The 24,994-nt window shown below is 47.3% G+C and overlaps 1 protein-coding gene across 1 annotated transcript in view; it reads left to right on the forward strand.

The window, feature by feature from the left end:
• STAMBP (STAM binding protein) overlaps positions 1-24,994 on the forward strand; it is a 196,905-nt gene that overhangs the window by 75,810 nt on the left and 96,101 nt on the right. The window contains exon 2 of the mRNA XM_085636201.1: positions 22,877-23,093. Within this exon, the coding sequence (XP_085492327.1) occupies positions 22,891-23,093 (203 nt within the window). The 5' untranslated portion in view covers positions 22,877-22,890. The remainder of the gene's footprint in view (positions 1-22,876; positions 23,094-24,994) is intronic.

A 24,994-nucleotide genomic window follows, 5' to 3' on the forward strand; every position in this document is an offset into this window, starting at 1 on the left:
AAAAAGTGTGCTCTGTATCACCCTGAGTCCAACGGTACTGTTGAAAGATTTAATAGAGTTCTAAAGGAAACTGTTTCTCTAGCAAAGCAAAATGGTCTTAATTGGAAAGATGAAATTTCAAAAAGAGTTTGTGTATATCGTTTTGCTCCTCATACTACAACTGGAAAATCCCCTTTTCTCTTGTTTTGGGGGAGACATCCTGATACTTTTTTGGAACCACCGTGGGTAAATAAATTTATTTCGGTCAAAGGTGGGATTCTGGATTCTACCTCATGGCAAGAGAAGGAAGAACTGAAGTGCTTAAAGAGTAAAGATAATTATGATGTGAGACATGCTGTTAAAACAACCAAAGTTTCTGTTGGTGATCTAGTTAAGATTAAAAAGCCTGGTTTTTGTGTTTCTGGTGCTAAATTTTCAAAACCTATAAGAGTTATAAAAGTTTTTGACAACGCTGTAAGAACTTCTGATCACAGGGTTTGGAACTTGGGTCGCGTTGCTGTATGTAGTAAAAATGATCATATGTGTTCCTCTCCAGATAATGTGGGAGAAAAAACTGTTCCTGAAATTGTTAAAAGGTCCAACAGGGTTTTGCGTACTCCTTCTTATCTTAATGACTATGTTGTATATAATGCTCTTATTTTTTTTAATTTTTATTTTGTTTATTTCGCTTGTGTAATATATAAAGGAGGGAGATATGTTGTAATGACATTCAAGTTATACTTTTGTGTTTAAGTAATCTTTAGCATCTCCCAGTGACTTATTTGTGTTCTAGAATGATAAGCTGCCCTGGCTCAGAGTTAGAATGTTTAGATCTGTACTGAGATGAGCCTGCTGTCAGTTGGGTGGCTGAGCTGTTAATATCTTCAACCAAGAATAAACCTCTTTAGAAGATTTCCAGATTCTTGATTCTTCATTCATCAAAGAACCCTCTTTGTAACAACATGGTTAGTTCAGAGACAGGAACCTTGACTGTGCCGGAGAAGAGTAAGAAAGGAAAACATTGGCACCTCTCAAGTGCGTAATAGAATATATTAAGGTTGGAAAAAGTAACAAGAGAAAAATAAAAATGACTGGATTATTTGGGAATTTTATTTTGTTTGCCATTAAGTGCCCCATAAAAGGTGTTGAGTGGAATTTCCCTTTATGTTTCATCCACGCCACCACTTGTGAAAGGTTGAAGTAACATGTAAATGTAATTCAGATTATTGTATGTTGAGTGTGTAAGAGTCTTTATGACTTTGAGAAAGTAGGTGAAGTGGCACAGAATTTGAATGTGTATGGCCTAATCATTTGTTTGAGAAGGTTTTGTTATTGTGTTCAAGTGTCTGACATTTAGGACATGACTGGTCAGTTTTTTGCTGTGGTAATGAGGCATTATAGTGTATTATAACAGGCTTCATATGTGTCAGTATGTATGTTGTGTATTGCAACATTTTGTATTTTTTGACATGTAAAGTTTTATTTTGCAAACGCGTAATCCTTATAGATGTGATTGTTCTCTTGCGTTTCCTATTATGTGGCATCATATGTCCAAAGATATATTTGTTATTAGAAAGAGTTTATGCCAGTAATGGAAATTAAGTTTAATAAGGTAAGCTAGTTGTTGGAGGTAATGTTATAGAATCACTGAAGAACTCAACAGATTGCTGGTCGAAGGAACTGAGAGTCATGTTGCACAAACATGTTTTTATAAAAATGAGTGTGGTGAACCATTCCAGTACCATGTGGGAGATGCCCTAGCAGGAATCTCTAATTGTTTGGTGGTCTCTGGCACCTGGTATCAGACCATATTCTTCAAACAGGAACTAAACGTTATAGACTACATTAGACGTTTTATCGGTGAAAATGAGCTAAAATCTACTGCTTAAGATCAGACTCAATTAAGTGCTGAGTCAATCTACTAAGGTATATAGCACACCTGCTGCCACTCTAAGAAAATATATGTGTGGCTCAGGACACCCGCTATGTTTTCTTACTGGGATGTGTAGCGGGTAAAGAGCAGCTGTTATACCTCTTACTGATGTTAATAGGAAGCATATGGAAACGGTTCATATAGAGCAGAGGTCTTCAAACTGTGGGGCGCGACACCCAGGGGGGTCGTGGAGTCCTATGAAGGGGGTCGTAGGTTCCCCAGCTTCACTTGTCCCTGTAAAAAAAAAAGACAGCCGTCCTGGGACGGCAAATTGAGATTGTTATTAGCTACTTGCCTGAATGAAAGGCGAATGCGCTGGTAATCTGCAAGTGTAAAGGATGCTTGGGAGCAGTTATGGCTCTTTGTGAAGACAAAGATGTGTGTTTTTTTTTAGTTGAAGTGCAAAGAGTTAACTACTGGGCTGGGAAGTTCTTGCTTTTAATTTTAACTGCAAACCCAGCAGAGGCACACAGGATGGCTGAGCAAGAAAATGCCTACTTTCTAAAAGTGGTATTTTCAAACACAGAACATAAAAATCATCTTTAGTAAAAGATGTATTTTTATATTCTGAGTTCAGGCATGCTAAACCCCATTTCTCTATCTTGTCCCAATGGGAACATATGCTCATAAGATGTTATAAGTAAACTCCCATTATCCTATGAGACAGATAGCCTTTCCATAGTGAAAAATGAAACCCACTGTAATTCACTGCCAGGACATGTCACAAACACCAGTACATGCCTTACCCTTAATATACACGGCACCCTGCCCACAGGGGTACCTTGTGCCTACCTTAAGGGTGACTTACATGTAAGAAAAGTGAAGATTAGGGCTTGGCAAGTGGGTGCACATGCCAGGTCGGCATGGCAGTTACAAACCGTGCAGACTCTGCAATGGCAGGTCTGATAACCTTTTTCAGGGCTGCATGGGTGAGTGGCACAATCAGTACTGCAGGCCCACCAGCAGCATTTGATTTACAGGCCCCGACACCCTCAGTGCACTTCACTAGGGACTTACTAGCAAGTCAAGCATGCCAATCATGGAAAAACCAATCCATAATACAATTTACAATAGGAGCACTTGCACTTTAAAAATGAACAGCAGTGAGAAAGTGCGCAGAAACACTGAACCAGCAAAAACAGAGTCAAAACTAGGTCAGAAAGGAAAAAACAGGGGAAACATGCCAAAAGATGGAAGGTATAACAGGGGCATTTATAGTTATCGATAGATGTTGATGATGAGGAGAACCAGTTTCTAGAAAATTTTGTCCGAAGGGGTCCTTACACCTAAGAAGGTTTGACAAGGGGGTCTCGACCTCAAAAAGTTTGAAGACCTCTGATATAGAGCGTAAGGAAACTGTGGGTTGTTTTTGTACTGAAATACAATGGAGAAACAGGATACCGGTCTGTCTTTTTCGTACTATGTGAATGCATACTATATTTCTTGTCTGAAATGCACAGGGGACAAAGAACACTCTTCTGTGTTTGCATGTACTGAGGATTTCAGGACCAGAGGCTTCGATTATTCCTTCTCTTTCTTTTACTGCAAAACACAGCAGCCAATGAAAAACTTTTTAACACTACACAAACTACATTTCCTATGATAGTCTGCCCACAACCACCAATCATGGTCCAGCAGTCCATCTAAGAGTAGCCATCGCCATCTTCGAAGTCTTTCTTTGCTGCTCGCAGATGATATAAGTGTCTCTTCCTTATTTTCTGTTATAAATACTAATCCTTATTATTGGTTATGTTGTGATATTAATTTGAGCTCCTTTCCTGCGCACTCGCGCCACAGGATAACGAGCTGCATGTGTGAGTCTGTCCCGACTTCGGGACCATTTTACTCTGCCCGATTATGCTCTTGGAGCGGTCATTTCTGTGCTGTTTTTTGTGTCGTCCTGACTTCGGGACTGTTTGTTTATTTAATGTCCCTGATCTTGCACCTTTGAGCGGAACACTTTGAGGTCATCCCGCGTTGAGTATTGTCAGCGCCTTCCCTCATCTGGCCCGAAATTCTATTAGAGGTGCGTGGACATTCGTAGTCCAATTGGGCTACTTTTTGGGCATTTTTAGGCTATGCACCTTCCTACTTTAATGCCCCCCTAGCAGTAGTGTTCTTTTAACACTTGGCTTCCTACTGTTCATTAGCTTCGCAGCGTGTAGATTGACATCGGCTCCAGCTGTAAAAATCAGACAGCTCTATTGAGCCTGTGCACGCTCAAGATATTATTTGGCTCTTGATGTCCTGGCTGCACTGAGGCTGGAATAGTTAAGCTGATTTTTGCTGTTTTTCTGGTGCACGTGGGGCTGGCTCTCCCGAGTGATCCTTTGGGATAGACTTGGCAGTTTCTTTATTATTATTATTTGAAAGAAAATCAGTAATAAGGGAAAATTGGGCCCCTTTTGGAGGATAGTTTAGTTGATCCTGATGCCTCAGTCCAGCAATAGGTCAACAGGGCAATTGAGACTGCTGTTCCTATTACAGTGGATCAAGCTCTGCTGTTACCCTTAAGCCTATTACTGCTCCATTGGAGAGTTTTGCGAAACTCCTTGGCTTTCAAAATCCTGCAGCACCGAACCACAAGCCCGGTTCTTCAGAGGTACCCAATGAAGCGAAAGCTAAGTGCTCTGAGTGGCCGCATGCTGACACTCTGGCTCATCTCCCACAAGGCCCTTTGGGTGATCACAGATACTCTGTTCCCTCAGCCTCCACAAGTGTACCACCCAAACGCAAAGATGGGAATTATACTGATAGGAATATCACAAATACTGATTCCACCCACTGCAAACATGATGATCCCCCTAAAAAGTCTGCCTCAGCCAGGCCACGAGTTTCTGATCTAAGTCTCTCAAATTCCTTTACTTTTAATCCTCAGGATATTGTCCATCGACGTTCATCCGATTTGGGCCCTTGGTCCCGAAGTGTTTGAATACCTCCATGAGAATTTAAGACATGTTTTTGATAAGGAGGCCCATAACCGTATTCGGGCAGAGTGTCCCAGGCTTGATATACCTGACAAGGTTGCTGAGACTCCAGAAGTCACCCTGAGCATGTTAACCTTCTTGAAGAAGTTTGCGAAAGATCCGAAAAAGGGTATCGACCGTGCTTAGCACAGGTGTCAGGACAAGTTACTGGATTTGGCTGGGCCTCTTGTGAAGATTTTGGAGATGGGCTTCATGGCCAAGGAGACTGGCGCTCCGGTTGATCCCGATATATTCGCTGGCTTGACCCAACGGGCTATATGTTTTTTGGGTAGCACGAACTGCGCCGTGTCAATGGAACAGCGCAGATCTCTCCATATACATATGGATTCCAACCTAACCGAACTCACTTTGGCTTAAAGGGACCCTTGGCTGAGAGTCCTCTATTTGGAGATACGTTTGTCAAGGAGGTGTCAAAGTATGTGGGTACTTTTACTTCACTGAATAAGGCCCAATTGAATATCAAAAGATTTCCTGGCTGGCCTTTTAAATCGAGCTGGGTGAGGCAGGGGCCGCTCGCCTGCCCGTTACTACTATCAAGGCCCTTCCAGAGGTGGATACAGTCGAGGTAGAGGAGATTGGCAGGATTGTGCTAGGGGTTGCATACTTTCGGAGCAGCTGTCCCTGATGGATCCGGAGGCTTTCAGGCAACAGTAGAATTTGCCAGGCATTTCGGAGGCAGTATCGGGCTTCATCCAGCAGGCTTGAGCCCCCTCCACTAGAAAACGATACTCCTCGGCATTGCAATGCTGGATGGGTTGGTGCCTGGAATGGCACGTGGATCCCATAGAGGCGAAGTTGTCACACGTTGTAAATATCCTGGCCCCTAAAGCTTCAGAAGGTTTATCTTACAGGTCTGTGAATAATTTTCACTCTGCCGAATTGAGGAGCAGGATTGTGGCCTCTCTCTTCCCAGAAGAAGCAAGGGATACTTTAATAGCTTTGGGTAGGGGTATCACCTCACCTATCCAGACATGAAGGACGCCCTTCTCACTAAGTATGGTCTCACTCCTGAAAAGTACAGGGATCAGTTCAGGTCCAGTAAGAAGTCCGATGCCAACACTTGGTTGGAATGTGTAGATATGTTTTGCAGGTCACTGGATGGCTGGGTGAAGAGCAGTAATGTGACAGATTTTCAAGGGCTCTACAACTTGATTGCATGGGAGCACCAGCAACTAGTTGATAGTAAGCTGATTGACCACACGAAGCTTGCTATGGAGGCAGACCGCTGAGTGAGTACCAGGGTTCACAGGAAAGCGTATGGGGGAGACTCAGCCAAAGGTGGGCAGGGTCCCCAGCAGAAAAGTGGGGGGGACAAGGGTAAAACACAGGAGTTCTCTAAAGGGTCCCAAACTAACATCCAGGATAAAGGTTCCCATCATCCAGGAGATAAGAAACAAGGGGTCTCGTCAGGAAAGCCTGCTGAGACCGGCCCCCGCAAGTGTTTTGCATGTGACTAGGTGGGTCACATGAAGGGTAACCCCAAGTGTCCTAATGGGGCACAGCCACCCACTGATGGGCAGTCCAAGGTGTTGGCTAGTGTAGCACTTGGGGAGGAGGAGTACCCACAGGAGGGTGGGGACCCCGCAGAAATGACCCTCGTCTCACTAGGGGACAGTGTGATGGTCCCAGGAAACCCGGTGCCCCGTAACACAAAGAAATACAGCACCTGGGTGACCATCAATGGGAAAACGGTAGAGGTTCTCAGAGATACTGGAGCCAGTGTGACCTCAGTCCGGTGTCACCTGGTCTCTGAAAAGCAGGTAGTCCCAGGGGCATTCCCCCAAGTAATTGCGGTGGACAATGCAGGGCGCCACTATCTTGTGGCACAGGTTCCCTTTGAGTGGGGGGGTCTCGGGTTCCTTGAGGGTGGTTGTGAGCCCTTCCATGCCTGTAGATTGTCTGCTAGGTAACGACCTGGAGCAGTCCTTATGGAAGGATGTTGAACTCAGGTCTCACTTGTATTGCTTGGGTGGCCAGAGTGGGCATGCGTGTCCACTCGGTCAATGGCGGCCAGAGAGGGTGATCAAGAGGACTTGGAGCCTGAAACAGTGGCCCAAGTCCCTGCCAAGAGAAAGGGCAAGGGGCGTGGGAAACTGGCACCTGAAGTTCCCGCGGACCGGGAGGGGGCGGACCTTGTGGGTGACGCCCCAGTGCCTACAGGGGAGCAGGTAGCTGAAGTGGGAGACATTTCTGAGCTGACCCATTGGCAGCAAGAAGGGGGTACCACCAGGAAGGTATTCTGCAAGGAGCAGAAGGAGTGCCCTTCTCTGGAGGGTCTGCGGCAGCAGGCTGCAGACCAGGCAGCTGGTGTTCAGTCTGGGTCACATTGGATCTACTGGGAGAATGATCTCCTGTACAGTGAGCCTAAGGTCGCTGAGCCTAGGTCAGCTCGTGTGCTGGGGGTGCCTCAGCGCTTCAGGACCTTCCTACTTGGTCTGGCTCATGAGGTGCCTTTGGCAGGACATATGGGGCAGGACAAGACCCCACTTATTCTGGCCCAAAATGTGAAGGCAGTCAGATGGACATTGCAGGTCGTGCCAAACTTGCCAGGCAAGTGGTAAGAATGGGAGAAAGGTCAAAGCTACTCTACAACCTTTTCCAGTGGTTGGAACGCCCTTTGAAAGGGTAGGGATGGACATTGTGGGGCCATTTGATCCCAAGACAGCCATGGGCAACAGGTACATCCTGGTCTTGGTGGACCATGCCACCCGGTACCCGGAGGCAATCCCTCTCAGGACAACGACGGCGCCAGTGGTGAGCCGGGCGTTAATGGGGATCTTTCCCAAGTGGGGTTCCCCAGAGAGGTAGTTTCTGACAGGGGAACCAATTTCATATACAAGTTTGACATCCCTGTGGAAGAAGTGTGGTGTAACCTACAAGTTCACCACCCCTTACCACCCACAAGGTAACGGTCGGGTGGAGAGATTCAACCAGACCTCGAAGGGCATGATTAAGGGTCTAACAGAACCCATGAGGCGTAAGTGGGACGTCCTCTTGCCGTGCCTTATATTTGCATACAGGGAGGTACCACAGAAGGCTGGGAGGCAGCTCCCAGGAAAACTCCCCAGGATGTGTTCAGTTACATGCTGGCCTTCAGAAACCAAACTGCCCGCTTCAGGAAACTCGCTCAGGTGAACCTAGAAGCAAGCCAGGAAGAAATGAGGAAGTGGTATGACCAGAATGCCACGCTGGTTGAATTTCCAGTGGAAGCTTGTGCCTTGCAGGTCAAGTGGACGGGGCCATTTAAGATGGTGGAGCGCAAAAGTGATGTCCCCTACCTGGTGGATTTGCAGGCTCCAAAGAACCCTTTGAGGGCCCTCCACGTGAGCCGCCTCAAGCCCCACTTCGAGAGGTCCGAAGTGAACATGCTCTTGGCGACAGATGATGGGGTGGAAGAGGAGAGTGAACTTCTCCCTGACCTCCTGTCTACCAAGCGCGATGGGTCAGTGGAAGGTGTGATCCTCTCCCTTACACTGACTCCAGAGCAGCAGAGCGACTGTCATCAGTTGTTGGGACAGTTTGATCCACTGTTCTCCCTGACCCCAAGTGTTACTCACTGGTGTACCCATAACGTGGACACCGGTGACAGCCCTCCTGTGAAGCACAAGATTTACAGGTTGACTGACCGGGTCAAGGCCAGCATTAAAGAGGAGGTCTCTAAGATGTTGGCATTAGGGGTGATTGAGCCTTCCAACAGTCCTTGGGCCAGCCCAGTGGTCTTGGTCCCAAAGGCTGCTGCACCCGATACCACTCCAGAACTGCTGTTTTGTGTGGACTACCGTGGGCTCATTGCCGTCACCAGGACTGATGCACACCCCATCCCCAGAGCTGATGAGCTTATTGATCGGTTGGGAGCTGCCAAGTTCCTCAGCACGTTTGATTTAACATCTGGGTACTGGCAGATTACCTTAACCGATGGGGCCAAGCAGAGGTCAGCATTTTCAACCCCAGAAGGACATTACCAGTTCCGAGTGATGCCCTTTGGGTTGAATAATGCCCCTGCCACCTTTCAGAGGTTGGTCAACCAGGTGTTGGCTGGGCTGGAGGATTTCAGTGCCACCTACCTGGATGACATCGCAGTGTTCAGTTCCAGGTGGGAAGAACACTTGCAGCACCTCGGTGAAGTGTTGAAGGCGCTGCAGAGGGCAGGCCTCACGATCAAGGCCAGTAAGTGCCAGATCAGGCAGGGTTCAGTGGTGTACTTGGGACACCAGGTAGGAAGCGCCCAGGTGGCACCCCTACAACCCGAGATTGACACCATTCTGACTTGGAAGCCCCCCAAGACACAGACAGAGGTGAGGGCCTTTTTAGGATTCAACGGATACTACAGGAGGTTTGTTAAGGGGTATGGCACCATTGTTGCCCCCTTAACAGAGCTGACTTCCAGGAAGCTGCCCAAGAAGGTAATCTGGACTGAGCCCTGCCAGAAGGCTTTTGATGCCTTGAAGGCCGCCATGTGCACAGCACCCGTGCTTAAGGCACCCGACTTCTCCAAGGAATTAAAATGCAGACTGACGTTTCAGAGCATGGAGTGGGAGCGGTGCTCTCACAACTGAACTAAGAGGGCTTAGACCAGCCTGTTGTCTTCCTTAGCCGGAGACTACTACCCAGGGAACAGAGGTGGAGTGCCATAGAAAGGGAGGCTTTCGCTGTGGTCTGCGCACTGAAGAAGCTGAGACCACACCTGTTTGGGACTCACTTCCGGGTTCAGACAGGCCTCAGGCCCCTCAGATGGTTGATGCAAATGAGGGGTGAGAATCCAAAACTGCTGAGGTGGTCCATCTTCCTACAGGGAATGGACTTTACGGTGGAACACCGTCCTGGCACAGAACACGCCAATGCAGATAGTCTGTCCAGGTTCTTCCGCCTTAGTGAAGAGAACTCCCAGGAGGGTGTGTAGTTCTCTCTACTTTGAGCTGGAGGGGACATATGTTAGACTTGGCATCTGTTGGCTTGTTTCCCCTGAGTGTTTGCTGTCTGACCTCCCGGTCTTGACTCTGTTTTTGCTGGCGTAGTGTTTCTGTGCACCTTTCTCACTGCGTACCAGTGGTAATGTGCAAGTGCTCCTGTGGTAAATTGTGTTATTGATTGATGTTTCCATGATTGGATAGTTGATTTACTTGTTAGTCCCTAGTAAAGTGCACTGAGTGTGCCAGGGCCTATGAATCAAATGCTACTAGTGGGCCTGCAGCACTGATTTTGCCACCCACGCGAGTAGCCCTGAAAAGGTAACTCGGACCCGCCATTGCCGAGTCTGCGCGCAGTTTATAACTTGCCAGTCCCTCACCTTCCCTTTTCTTACATGTCAGCCACCCCTAAGGTAGGCACAAGATACCCCTGTGGGCCGGGTGCAGTGTATGTGAAAGGTAGGACATGCCCTGATGTGTGTGGCATGTCCTGATAGCGAATTACGGCCAATTTCGTTTTTCGCTATTGCAAGGCTAGATGTTCTCCATAGGACAGAATGGGGAGTTTGGTAATAACTTCTTATAAACATAACTGGCCCGGGGAATTGGGTAGGAAAATAAAGTTTAGTATGCCTGAACTCAGAATCTAAAGATGCATCTTTTAGTGAAGGTGATTTTTACATTCTGTGTTTGAAAATACCACTTTTAGAAAGTAGGTATTTTCTTGCTCAGTCATCCCGTGTGCCTCTGCTGGAATGTAGATTGCCTGTCTTGGTTTTGGATGACAGAAGGCTGGGGTGCAGGAGTGGCTCCAGATAGTCTAGGTGGGTCAGGAAAGGGCTGACTAAACCTGCCCTGCAATTGGGGAAGGGAGAGGAGATTTCCTTGCACCTCAAAGGGTAAGGTCTGCCTCTGACCATGCCGTCTCCACTTCCTGCCAGGAAATCACACCAGAGAAGGCAGAACTGGTTCTGGCTGAGCACAGACACTCTCTTCCTAAGAGATCAAAGGATTTTGGGATATAAATATTGGGGCCCAGACCCCTGAACTTTAGAACTCTTTTGGACCAAGAAGACTGCCAAGAAGAAGAGCTGGAGAAGCTGTGAGGAGGAACTACCACATTGCTGTGTGCTTTGCTGTGTTGGCCTGCAGTGGCTGCTTCTGTCTTGGGCAGTGAAAGGACTGGACTGAACTTTCTGCAATCTACTTTTGTGAGTTTCTCCAAGAGCTTGAGGTAGAGCTTGCCCCCTGTTCAAGAAGACTTCAAGTTATTCTGCCCTCAGCACTGGGAACTGTGTGTTTTGTGCTGCAACAGAAGAAAAAGCAACCCGACGCCGTCTACGATGACGCTGCCGACTCCATGTCCTGAAGGCACTACAGAGGGCACTGCCGCAACGCCGGACAACGACCCTGGTCTCACCGACGCCGCCTGCTGACGCCGCCACCGAGCCCCCGCACTACGCACCGCCTTGCTTCACGACGATGCCTTGGTATCCCCGACGCCGCCGCTCCACGCCAAAATCGACACCGCTGCTTGCACTGTGGTTCGAGGGCACCGCTCGTAAAGTTACACGACTCACTGCTCTCATCCCACACCACAGCCTTGGCCTACCGACTCTGGCGCCATCGACTCCAGTTCGTCAGCCGACAACAGCGCTTCAGCAACGCCGACAACGCTGCTTTCACCGCAACCTGCCAGCACCGCATTCACTTCGCACCGCGACCCTGGTCTCACCAATGACGCCCTCTAATGCCGCCACCGAGCCGCTGCTCCACCGCGACCTGAGGGCACCGAACGCCGCACCGCTGCACTTCGCACCACAGCACCCGACGCCTGCAAACGCCAGCGCTCCTGACTTCAACAGAGAGGAGTTGGATCTGCAACGCGTGTGACTTCAAGGGCCCCGATGACTCCTGCACCGACCTCCGGAACCGACGCCTGCGGACACCGTGCTTTTGGAAGCTCAACCAGAGGTCGCCGACGCCCTGCATTTCTAAAAGATACTGTTTGCGGGTCTTCCCGACACATTCAGCCAGAACTGTTTGGATTTGTTTGCTCACGATGCCGTGATAGACCCAGACGGAGCTATCGACATCAAGGAACTGTTTTTCAAGCATATTTTGATAACTGAAGATTTTTAAGTACTGTATTGTGGATTTTTATCGTTTTTGGTCTTGTCTTAAGAATATAAAAAATGTGGATATTTTTCTAAACTGGTGTGGTGTCCTTTTGTAGTGCTTACACTGGATTACTGTTGGTTATGTGCAAATGCTTTACACACTGCCTCTAAGATAAGCCTGACTGCTCGTGCCAAGCTACCAAGGGGGTGAGCAGGGGTTATTTTAGGAGTGTAACTCCCTTATCCTGTCTAGAGTGGTGGTTTCTTCCTGGCTTTGGCACATGCCCTAGTCTACCAAAAATCCCATTCTAACAGATGCTGAGAAACATGTGGATGCAATAGTTACATTTTATTCTTGACTATTGTTATTTGCCATGCCTCCTCTTTAATTATTTTATTTAATCTTTGTTACATCATGTATCTCAATGTTGGCTTTGAGTTACAGAAAGCCCTTGGTCATAGAGTAGGATGGGTGTTACTGAGAGGTGTATTTACCATAGAACATTAGGGCAAGGGTGCGCAAGCATTTTTGATAAATCCGGCAAAACTGAAAGTTATCTCTCAAGACATTTTTTTTCGTCCGAGGTTAAGGCTAAGGAGTTTCTGGATAACCTAAGGTAATATGGGTGCCTTAGGTTCCAAGGTCTTTCATATGAAGGGCCAGGTCTGCTTCCTTACACTGTAGAGGGGATTTGAAGTATATTTTTGTGTATCTCAGTGTGCATGGGGGGGGGGGGTGATTATTTATCTGTTGTTGTCAGCATGATTAATGTTTTTGTTTTTTTACATAGGGGACATCGATTGCTGATTGGTGGATATTTGGTGGATGCTATTTCAATTCAGAGGGAGGAGAGCATTGGGTCTTAGAGCAATGAAGCCCAATATAATTTGTATCTAGGAGACACATGTCCCATGGGGGGGAAAAGAAACACGCAGTGAGTTGGGGTATTCGTTACTCTGCTGTACAACACATGGGACGACATCTAGGGGGTAGCTATTGTGGCCAAGAAAACTGCTGTGACAGCAGCTAGGAGCTATGTTGATAAAATGGGTAGATGAGCCATAGTGGAGTTTCGTACAGGCATGGGGAGCGACACTTAGTGCTCTGTATATGGCCCTAATCTGGATGACCCTACTATTTTAACCGGCTCAATCTGGAACTTTCAACCTGGCCAGCCCCTCGCAGATCGAGTTTGGTATAGACGGAGGCGTTTTTTACCTGGTCCAGAAGGTTGGAGATGAGCGGTAGAGGATAGCGATTCTTAATGGTTATGGCATTTATGGCTCTATAGTCAATACACGTCCTTAGATCTCCTTCTTTCATAGCTACAAAGAAGAGAGGGGACGAGACAGGCGATTTGGAGTGACGGATGAATCCGTTTTGTAGGTACTCTGCCAGATAGCGCCGTAGATGGAGGTTCTCCTTCTCTGTCAGGGAGCCATCCCGTACGGTGATTCCGTCCAGGTCCCTGATCCATTCTTCTGCTCTTCGTTGGTGTAGTTCGTCGCGTAGCTGGGAGAAGAGGGTGGAGGAGAAGACCACCCTTTGGAAACATTGTTCGGGGAGGATGGACGGAGGTTCGGCCTGTGGTACGTTGTCTTCGGCTTCGTCCAACCTGGACAAGGCATCTGCCTTGGCGTTTTCTCTTCCAGGGCGATAGGTGATGTGGAAGTTGTATTCATTAAAGAACAGGGTCCACCGTAATTGTCAGGAAGTGAGGGCTCTAGCTGAACAAAGGAATTGTTGGTTCCTGTGGTCGGTGTATATGGTCACCGGGTATCGTGCGTCCTTGAGGTAATGTCGCCATTCGGCAAAGGCAGCCTTAATGGCGAGGAGTTCGCGGTCGGATACCGTATAGTTCCGCTCTGCCGGCAGAAGTTTTCGGGAAAAGAAGGCCACGGGATGCAGAAGTGCTGTTTCAGCGTTGTGTTGTGACAGGACCCCTCCCAGAGCGTTCTGTGATGCGTCCGCTTCAACTATGAACGGCTGTTCTGGGTCGGGGTGCCGAAGGACGGGGGCGCTGGAGAAACGGTGTTTCAGGTCTTGGAATGCCTTTTCGGCTTTTGAGTTCCAGGAGAAAGTTACCCCTTTACGTAGTAAGTTGGTGATGGGTGTAACGATGCCAGAGAACCCCGTAATGAAGCGCCTGTAATAATTGGCAAATCCCAGGAATCTCTGGACTTGTTTAGTGCTACACGGTGAAGGCCATTGAAGGACTGCCTTGACTTTTTAGGCATCCATTTTGACCCCTTCCGGGGTTATGATGTGACCGAGGAACTCTACCATTGTGGCGTGGAACACGCTTTTCTCCATTTTCACGTACAGGCCGTGCCGTTGTAGTTGTGTTAAGACAGCACGGACGTGGTTGATGTGTTCTGGGATGTTGTCGGAGAAGATCAAGATGTCGTCAATGTAGACGACGCAAAACAGGTCCAAGTATTCTCGTAGGACTTTGTCTATGAAATATTGAAATGCAGCCGGAGCGTTGCAGAGCCCGAAGGGCATGACTAGGTATTCGAATAGACCGTATTTCGTCCGAAAGGCGGTCTTCCATTCATCGCCTTCCCCAAGATGGCAAGCCCCTCGCAGATCGAGTTTGGTATAGACGGAGGCGTTTTTTACCTGGTCCAGAAGGTTGGAGATGAGCGGTAGAGGATAGCGATTCTTAATGGTTATGGCATTTATGGCTCTATAGTCAATACACGTCCTTAGATCTCCTTCTTTCATAGCTACAAAGAAGAGAGGGGACGAGACAGGCGATTTGGAGTGACGGATGAATCCGTTTTGTAGGTACTCTGCCAGATAGCGCCGTAGATGGAGGTTCTCCTTCTCTGTCAGGGAGTAGACACGGCTACAGGGAAGGGTCGACCCTGGTATGAGGTCAATCCGACAATCGAAGGAGCGATGAGGTGGCAAAGTGTTCGCTTCTTTTTTATCGAAGACGGAGGCCATGTCTGCATAGTCCATGGGTACACTGTCATGGGTGACCGTACCTGTCTCTATCATAGGCACTGATTGGGCTGGTATCGAGTATTCACTAACCGCCTTCTCAGAAGGATAGCAATTGGTGGTACAGTGAGAGGAGTTCAGAGTCACAATCCGGGTCCTCCAGTTTATGCGAGGATTGTGTGTCTCCAACCAAGGAAGCCCCAAAATGAGCTTAAACTGAGGTGCATCGATCACGGCAAAGGCGATTTCCTCCGTATGTCCGTTCGTGCACGTCATCTGCATGGCTTCGGTTTGGTATCGTATGAGTCCGGAGGTTAGGTCGGTGCCATCCACAGCCTTCACACTTTCTGGTCTACTCATAGCCACAGTTGGAATGTCTAATCCCTCCATGTAACCCGTATCGATGAAGTTCCCTGTCGCACCTGAGTCAATGAGAGCGGTGACTGCCCACCTCCGGCCAGTCGAGGAACGTAGCGTAACTGACAGACCCATGTGTCTGATGTTGACAAACGAGGCGGTGGGGGTTTTTTGCATGGATTCAGAACCCAGTAGACCAACCCCATCGCCTACTGGGTTTCGTCGTTTTTTCCACAATAAAGACACAGGTTTTGTTTTCGGCGTTTGTCTCTTTCCTCCCGGGTCAGAGGACCGCGGATTCCGCCGATTTGCATGGGTTCGGGTGTTTCCTGGGTCTTCACCGGTTCGAACCTGTTTTTGTCGCGAGCGGGGAGGAACCGATATCCTCCGGGGGGTCAGCCTGTTGCGCGAGAAGATCTTTGATGTCGTCTCGCAGTCCCCTATAAAAGACTGACACCTGTTTATGGGCAGGCCATCGTGCTTCAATAACCAGTCTATTAAATGTGGTGATGTAGTGTAGAAGATCGGAAGAACCTTGCTTCAAATTCAGGAGCTCATTGTCCGCGGCCTGTATGAAGGTGTGGCGAGCAAACATGCTTCGCAGGGCTTCTTTGAAGACAGGGAGTCTATATAACATGGGATCATCGTTTTCGACTAAGGTAATAGACCACTGGGCAGCGTCTCCCCGAGATAGGACAAGATGAATGCAACCTTCGAGGCATCATCAGGGAAGGCGGTAGCCCGTGCCATGAAATGTAGTTGGCATTGGTTTAGAAAGATGCTGAATTTAGCGCTGTCGCCATAGAAGCGTTCTGGAGGAGCTAATTGGACGGGGTGAGGAGCAATCACCTGTATGGGCGAGGAATGGCTCTGTTGGTCGGGTACCGCCCCCCCCGGTTCTGGGCCTGACCGCCGGATCTGGACCCCAGGCCCCTGTCTGTCCTGCTGCAATCTGGCCTTGAAGGGCGGTAATGTCTTGACGAAGGCTTAAGTTATCTGCCTGTATGCATGTCAGCATCGTTGCGATGTCCTGCAGTGAAATGTCGGTGTTACTCATGGCGCCCAGGCGAGATATGTCAACGTGGGCTTCCAGTTCTGTCAAGGACCCCACAAGTCTTACCTTTATACTTGTGGAGCTATCTCGCAGGGACGCCGTGAGCAACCTCCACCGTTCCCCCTCCCTACCTGATCAAAGGGAAGAAGCAGACCCAGGCATGGAGGAGACCAGGGAAAGATGCCTAAATGGATCAGTGAAAAGACGTCGTTGTGGATCAGAGATGAAATCACGCTAGGCCGGGAATGTTCTCCGAGGAATCACCAGCTAAACAGAGGAACAACAAGATCAGTGCACCTGCTTTCCTTTCGTGGTTCAAATGTACAAACGTAACAACCTTACATGTTATAGGGCTGGTAATAGGAAGGTATAGTCACCTGACTGGTGGTTGTGGGGGCACAAACGCGCTCCTGCGCAATGAGGGGCAAAGGAAGGAACTGCGTGACCACGCTTCCCTGTGCGTGTCACAACTGTGGGGTAAGCGCTCCTGCGCGGTGAGGGTCAAAAGAAGGAACTGCGTGACTACGCTTCCCTGTGCGTGTCACAACTGTGGGGGTAGGCACGGGGGACAGAGGATAGAGGCGCTCCGGCGCGGTGTGCTGAGGCAAGGTGAGTCCGTGACAACGCTTCCAGCATGTCACGGGGGACAGAGGATAGAGGCGCTCCGGCGCGGTGTGCTGAGGCATGGTGAGTCCGTGACCACGCTTCCAGCGTGTCACGGGGGACAGAGGATAGAGGCGCTCCGGCGCGGTGTGCTCCGGCAAGGCGAGTCCATGACCACGCTTCCAGCGTGTCACGGGGGAGAGATGCTGGAGGCGCTCCGGCGCAGTTTAACAGGCAGGCGAGTCCGTAAGCAGTCAAGCAGCGACACGTCCAGTACTGGAAGCACTGACGGGAGCGGCCGCCGTGGTTAAATACGGCCGCACCCGGAAATGCTTCCCTAGGTCATCGTGAGCACTAGACCGCGGCGCGGTGTATGCTCCGAGAACCGGAAGTTGGTTCCCGCCATAGCCCGTCTCCGGCCGGAACCATGACAGCAAGACAAGATTACTTTGGAATTTTATAGGACATTCCTGTCTGAACGCCTGGATACCAAGACTACTACTTTCCCATGTGCTCACGTGGAAGGATAGAGCCCCCCTTTGTGGGAAGATACTAATATCATGATATTTAGGAAGAAGGGCATACCCCCTTTAAATCCAGGATCATATAGGCCCATATTTCTGATTAATGCAGATGGTAAGGTCTATGCGAAGATTTTGGCTATAAGGTTGGGAAAGGTAATAGTTGATCTTGTGTCCCCACTTCATCCCGGGGGGCAGGGGGTGGGACAGTCGACCATATGCTTAGGGTAATTACTCTTTTAGATTTTTTTTGTAACAAATTTTTATTGACATTATCAGGTTTATCGTGATGAACAACCGACAAATCTTTCAATCCATTGAATTGCATATTACAGCATCTGGTTTCACACATCACTTGTCGTAGACAGGAGAGTTGCTCGAAAAACAATTTGTAAACCCCATAGACTCTTGTAGTGAATATGTCACGTGAACTGGGGTATAACACAGGACGAACTGGGGGATGGTTATGGAATTTAACGCCCGGGCCTCCCTGTCTGATGCCAGGATAAGTGTGTGGGTGTAATGTATCGATAAAGTGCAGTTGGTCTGCCTCTTAGGTTTGACCGGCAGGAGTGACGGTATGTATGTGCCATAGAGCTGCCGGTGGTTTGGTCATGCCACCAGAAAAGGGAGAGCTTGGTCGGTCAGGGTCTATGACTCTGTTCGCAGGATCGTTAGTGTAGGTGTGTCACCGTTTGAGTCTTCACCGGGCGTCAATTGCTTAAAGCGATATAAGAGTAGGGCCCACTCCATTGAGATGGAATGCTTGCGTAACCCTCTCACCTCCTCCTCCCGCAACGTCTCCTCCTCCGCTGCCGCCCATTTGTGTGTAGCTCCCACCCAGGCCGCGAGTGGGGGACCAGTGGGGGAACGCTAGTGCATGGCGATACTCCATTTGGCTAACAACACCGCTAGGGAGATAAAACGGGTCTGCACCTTGTATTGTTTTTGTGTTCAAAAGATACCTAGTGCGCTGGCTTCCCATGTGCTCATGTATGTGAGCCCTGTGAGGTCCTCTAGAGCAGTAGGAATGTGCTGCCAAAATGCTCGGATTATGGGGCAACTCCAAAACATGTGTTGGAAATCTGCGTCCTGTGATTGGCATCTGGGGCAAAGGAACTGCGTGTCTGGGTAGAATCGTTGGAGGCGTGCTGGTGTCAAATAAGCTCTATGGAGTATGTAAAATTGTATATTTTTAAAGCGTGCATTTCTGGATACCTTCTTGGGATAGTCCAAAGCCCTCTCCCATTCCTTCTCGTGAAGTGGGCGTCCAATTTCCTCCTCCCAGATGGCTCGTAGGGTCGCTAACGATTTATTAGTAAGCTCTCGTATGGCCTTATAGAGCCATGTGGTTAGGTGTCGTCCCGCTCCCATATGTAATATCATGTGAATGACTGGATGTGTGTGTGGTTCCCCCCTCGAGAGGTCATGGTACGGTCGGTAGCTATCTAGCAGTTGGCGGTGAAGCAGGAATTGGCCTGGGGGAAGATCGTAGTCTTCCATAAGGCTTTGGAATGGCCTCAACTGTCCGTCCTCAAAAAGGGACTCCATCTCGGTGATGCCGCAGGTCGTCCATATGGTGAGCATATTGCTTGTGTAATGGTGTTCACGCTTGGGCCACCCAATTAATGGGAGTAGAGGGGAATACAGGGGTGTCTCTGATGACATGCGGTGTATTCTTTGCATGCACCTGCGTGCCACTGCTACCTGTAGGGGATATGTACGTTTCGGTTTGGTGCCAGGTAGCAGAAGACGGCGGAGCTCCGAAATGGGTACCCGACCCGTTATGGTTTGCGCTTCATCTGTGTACCTGTCCGCCGTCCAGTAGGAGAGCCATTGCAGTTGTGCCGCTAAGAAGTAGGATTCGAAGGAGGGAGCGCCTAGGCCACCCTGCGTGGTGGGTAATTGTAGTTTTCTCAGTGCTATTCTATGTCTGGTAGAACCCCAAATTAACGTGCTGAGAAGCGAGTCTAGGTCCCGAAAGAAGGTTCTAGGTGGGATCACTGGTAAGTTGGTAAAGTAGTATAATAATCGTGGAACCATTATCATTTTGGCTAAAGCCACCCGGCCTATTGGAGCCAACGGGAGGCTTTTCCAAAATCCGAATGCGGCTCTGACGCCCGCCAATGCCCTACGATGATTACCCTCGAAAATATCAGCTGGGGAATGATAAAGACGGATCCCGAGGTACCGGGGTGCTTCCGCGCTCCAAGGTACTTGCTGACTGCCCAGTCTAATGTCCTGAGATAATTACTCTTTTAGATATTGCTCAAGTTACAAGATCGCCTATGGTACTGGTATTGCTAAACACAGAAAACGCCTTTGACTGAATCACTTGGGGATATCTTTGGGAGGTTTTAAAGTGGAAGAGACTCTGTCCAGTCTTTATTAAGGCCATAAAGGCATTCTAGCAAGCCCTTAAGACCAGACTTCAGATTATGGGGATGGCGTCAGAACAGATGTTTATCACCATGGGAACAAGACAGGGTTGTCTTTGTTCAACCAATTTATTTGCTCTGTATATAGACCCCTTTATTGCACGTTTGGAAAACAACAGTAAGATTCAGCCTGTCCCAATAAGACTCGCAGAGTATAAAGTAGTGGTTTATGCCGATGATATATCGATAGTGACTCCGATCCGTCTAGTGCTTTGACGGTCATCGAAGGTGAGGCCATCACTTTCGGGGCTTTAGTGGGATATCGACTCAATGAGGGCAAAACCTAGGATATCTTCACTGAAGGCATTCGCTAAGGGGGATCAACGGTGGGTGAAGGAGGCAACCTATTTAGGAGTATAATAGCTGCTCCTAAGAATTTGGTAGAGTTAAATCTAGCACCATTGATCATAAAAATCAAATGGGATCTAATTCAGATTAATAATTGGCATTTGTGGCTGGTGGGGAGATGCAATGTTTTAAAAAATGCTTATCCTTCTGAAAGTGCTATACATGTTGAGAGCTATCCCGATGGAGATCAACAACAGCTGGCTGACTAAATTAGAAAGTCTTTGGTTTAGGTTCTTATAGGAGTTTAATAAGAAAAGAAGAGCGTTGAGGTATATGATTTTCTCCAGAAATCTGGGAGGGTGGGCAGCCTTGAGTCTCGTGCTGTACAACTGGTCCTGCATGCTGCAGCATCTATGGATTCAGATTACGGGCAGTACACATAGGATCAGTTCTTCTGAGACCCCAATGTGAGCTGATGTACAGAAAGGTGTCTGATGTCAAGAGCTGCTTTCTGAGAAACTTGGAGAAGCGCTACTACTACAAAAGAAAAACGTTGAAAACAGTTGATGCCACATTCAAAGTCTGGCAGCAGGTTAGGAGGAAAATTATTGTTACCAAATATATTCGTTATACACCTTTGTGGGGGGTCTTCTGCTCTGCCAGGCATTTTCCACAACGGGTTGGGTAAAAAGCTCGAGATGTGTGGCATCTCAAGGATAGGTGACCTCTATGATGGCGATCCCTCTTGGGGAGATACAGGAGAGGTTTGGTGTGACGAAAGAGAAGTGTTGTTAGTACTTACAGATCTGTGATGTTTTTAGCAAAATGGATATGAATCAAATCTTTCTTGTGAACTAACCATGCGTAGAAGCGGTGGAGCGGGTAAGCAGAATCAGGAAAATCTATAATTTACCAGTGCAGGGCCTTCCAGACGATTTAGAACCCCAAACCGACAAATGGGAGTTAGAGTTGGGGGTGGAAGGGCAATTAGTAGAGATCTGTCTGGAGATGTGAAGGGATACTTTTTTGACTGTGGGACTGAAAAGCCACTTTAACCAATGAAATTTTAAGGTAGCCGTACATTTTATTGTTTGTGTGAGCATTATGACTATTTTTGTCTATCCTGCTGCTATGAGTATCTGACCTTTAATTTATTATTCTATTGCACTTTCTATTGATCCTTGATTCCCAGATTGTTTAGATCACTCTACTCGCAATTTATGGTACCAATGCACTTTAACTAATGAAATTCAGTGATTACCGCTTGTGTATTTTCTTTATGAATGGTATGACTATTTTTGTTTAGCTGGTTGCTATGGTCATTTGTTTCTTTACACTACTTCTGTGAATATCCTGATGTTATTTAAATGTGGAAGTTCACTATGTATTCGTCCCCATACCTGAAAAATCAATAACAAAATATTAAAAATATTATATAGATAATAATATTTTTTTAAAGAACAGTAGGATGTGGTAAGGCACATGGTGGCAGCCGTTTTGATCTTGGTGGATATATAAAGCGGCAATTTTAGGATTGATATTATACACCTTTTTTGAATGGAACTATGGTGTTTACTGGTCTGGATACTGAGTTGGGAGTACTTTTGAGTTATTATAGAAATTGACTTATTTGTACCTGGAGAAAATATGGAATTGATAATGGCTAAGTTATATTACATATATATAGTAGAAAACAATAGAGGATTGGAGACATTGAATTTTAGGAGGCTACTCGAATGGAGGAACGTCCTTTAGTACCTAAAGAAAGAATTTTAGGAGGTGACACATGCAGTTGCTCTAAAAATATTTCAGTCACTATTTCAGGAAAGTTATTTGAAAGGGAAATGAATAATATCTGTGGTGGATGAATTAATTATGTTCACTGTTACAGTTGAAGGAGTTTTGACCGTGTTTGGTAGAGTGTCTTTTTCAAGTTGGTTTGTCGAGGGTATAAGAAGGTAAATTTATATACAAGTGAGTCACATTTGGAATGTGATTTTAAGTGTTTTAAATGATAGGATATTGAGTCTCTTGTGCCTTGTCAGAACAAAATTTAAAGAGAAATGTGATTTTCTGTGACATTTTCATGTATAATATGCGATTAAATGTAGTTTATATATATAAAAGTATTGTTTCTATGGTAGAAGATTGCATTTTTGTATTCTAGAGTATTTGTTTTTTGGATGCTAATCTGAGGTAATGCGTATTGGGTGCTTTTTATTTCTTAATGAAATGGACTTAAAAATAAATGTTACTACTTCTGGTCTTTTCTGTATGTTTGTTTTCTTTGCAGATTGAATTGATTGATAAGAATTTGGTACTGATAAAGTGCTAATAGTAACGAAACACATGTTCACCTATTGATGATTCAGAATCATTATAAATACATTTATTTTCAAGATACCAAAAAAGTTTTCCTTCCCCTTGACCATTCTCGTCTAGCTTCCCTGCTCAATTACACCTTGACCAGTGTACCCGCTTAATTCTTGTGCTTTAAGTAATTGTACCAGACTACAGAGCGATAGCAGTGTGAAAGCCAAGGACAGATGTGCAGGCCAGGCAGTGTTCAGTGCCACAGATGGCATAGAGATGGGAAAGTTAATTTTGTCTGTGGTAATTATCTGCCACCATTGTCATGTTTGTGAGGGATGACTGTTGAAATAGAAGTCCATTTTAAAGGACATAGTCAAGATATGCAATGGTCATCTTGTTAAAGTTGTTTTCTTTTCTTCATCCTAGCCCGCTTCTGCACCATGCCTGAGCACTCCGATGTCAGCCTCGCCCCTGAAGAGAGAGTCCACGCCTTGATCCAGAAGGGCAGCTCTGTTGATGTGAATGATGACATCCCACCCAAACGTTACTATCGCTCCGGTGTGGAAATGATTCGAATGGCAACAATCTATGCTGATGAAGGCAACATTGAGAGAGCATTTATTCTATACAACAAGTACATCACGTAAGGGCCTTCACCTGTATATGTTGTTTCTTTTTTAGGTCTCGCCTGAGCCAGCGCATACGCTGCTCTGTGAGACATTTAGTATTGGGGTTTTCAAAGTGCTACCAGAGGCTTTTGCTGGCCTCAAGCTTGCGTTCACGCGAGCGTGCACGCGCGCAGCTGCCATCTGCCTCCCTTCCAGCGCGATCACTTTCACTTTTTCCTGCTGCTGCGCGCGCGCGCGCATCACTAGCGTGTTTTTTTGTTTTTTTTTACATTGCTTACGGCACCCTTCAAGCGTGATCACTTTTCTTGCTCCCGCGTGAGCGCGCATTACTAACGTTTCCCTGAATCTGACGCCGGTTCTCTTATTACAAGCTTCCCGCGTTGCGCAGCCAATGCTTGTTTAGGACTTATGCCCTGCTTCTCCCTCGAAATAAAACGGCTGACCAGTGGTAAATCTTTAGGGAAACGGCGCTACAAAAGTGATGTCACCCACTATCAATGTGTAAATTAGTATTGGTTTAAGGTGCTGTAAGGTTGAGAGAACCATTAGCCTCCCCTACTCAGTGCAGCCTATGCCACACCTGTGATACCAAACAACCGAAACCCCAGCACACAATAAGTATAAGGGTATGACAGCTATAGCTTCACTAAGTCAAAACATTGCCACAAGTGTTTCTAACACATTTTTCATTTTTTGTTCTTTTATTCTTTTTTAGGTAGATCCTTTTGTCCTCAGTCTTTATATACAGGTTAACAGGCCACGCCAACACGTGTTTCGTCGCCAACAAGGGGATTTGCCCCGTGACTTTTTCAAGGCTCCTGAATTCTGTATTGATAAATTATGAAAGTGTGGTGATAATTCCAACCCACACGAAATGCAGGTGAACAAAACGTTGCGATGAGTCCCACAAGGCAACCGATCCAGAGTGATGGTCTGTAGCCTTAATTCTTAGTAGCGTGGTCACATCAAACTTCCTCTTCGCGTCCTTCTCCCTCTATTTTCTCCTGAAAACAGTCGGGCTCACTTTCTACAATCACTTGGTTAAATTCAGGGTAGGAGTTACGCCGCACCACATTTAAACATCACCATCCGCCACTTGAAAAAGCTGGCATTTGGCATGGAAATACGTTCAGGAAAACATGTTCACTGATTAAATCAACATCGTCCCATCCATAACTAGTCCTGAATAACTTCCTAAAGTTTAAGACCGGTAACACATATTATATCACATGCAGGGCCCAGGCAGCTTAATTACAGCTGTATTTCTTCTTGCTGAATGTCAGGGACAAATATGAAAGTTTTCCAGGGAAGTGTAAATCTTGCATCCTGTACACACATACCGGTGAAGGATTGAAGCCTTCGTGTAATTAACTTCCTATTTCCGCCTGCTTTCTTTATACATCTGCATGGCGGGGCCCCCTCAGTTTAGCATGCAGATTGATTGCTTATCGTCACCTCATCATTGGCACCTCACTGGAAGGCTTCCTGGACTGCCAGTTCTTTTTCTGGGGGGAGGGGTGAAATTTGCAAAGTCTGTACTTTCTTTCGACTCGTATTTACCAAGCACGCGGCCTCGCTCGCACTTCGGCTTCCTGTGTTTCTCTTTGTAGCATATTGGCTCCTTGTAAGGGAAGCCACATCCTGTTATGTTTGGTTGCTAGGTGGAGAAATGTTCTTCGGGGCTTCAGCGGTAATTTATCAGCAGAGCTTAAGGAGCTGTCATGTACTCCTCCTGACAGTGAGCCGCAGCACTATATCAGACCGCCTGTAAATCAGCCATGTGCCAGCAATATTTGATCTCTCCCTCTCCCCGACATTTGAATAATCTCCTTTTGTCGGATTGATTCCTTCACGTTGCCCTGTGTCTGCGAGCGGAGTGCCCTCTCTTTATCTCTGCTGGTCATCTTTTGGGGGC

Source organism: Triturus cristatus, chromosome 11 (genome assembly GCF_964204655.1).
Source record: "Triturus cristatus chromosome 11, aTriCri1.1, whole genome shotgun sequence".
Classification (NCBI taxonomy): domain Eukaryota; kingdom Metazoa; phylum Chordata; class Amphibia; order Caudata; family Salamandridae; genus Triturus; species Triturus cristatus.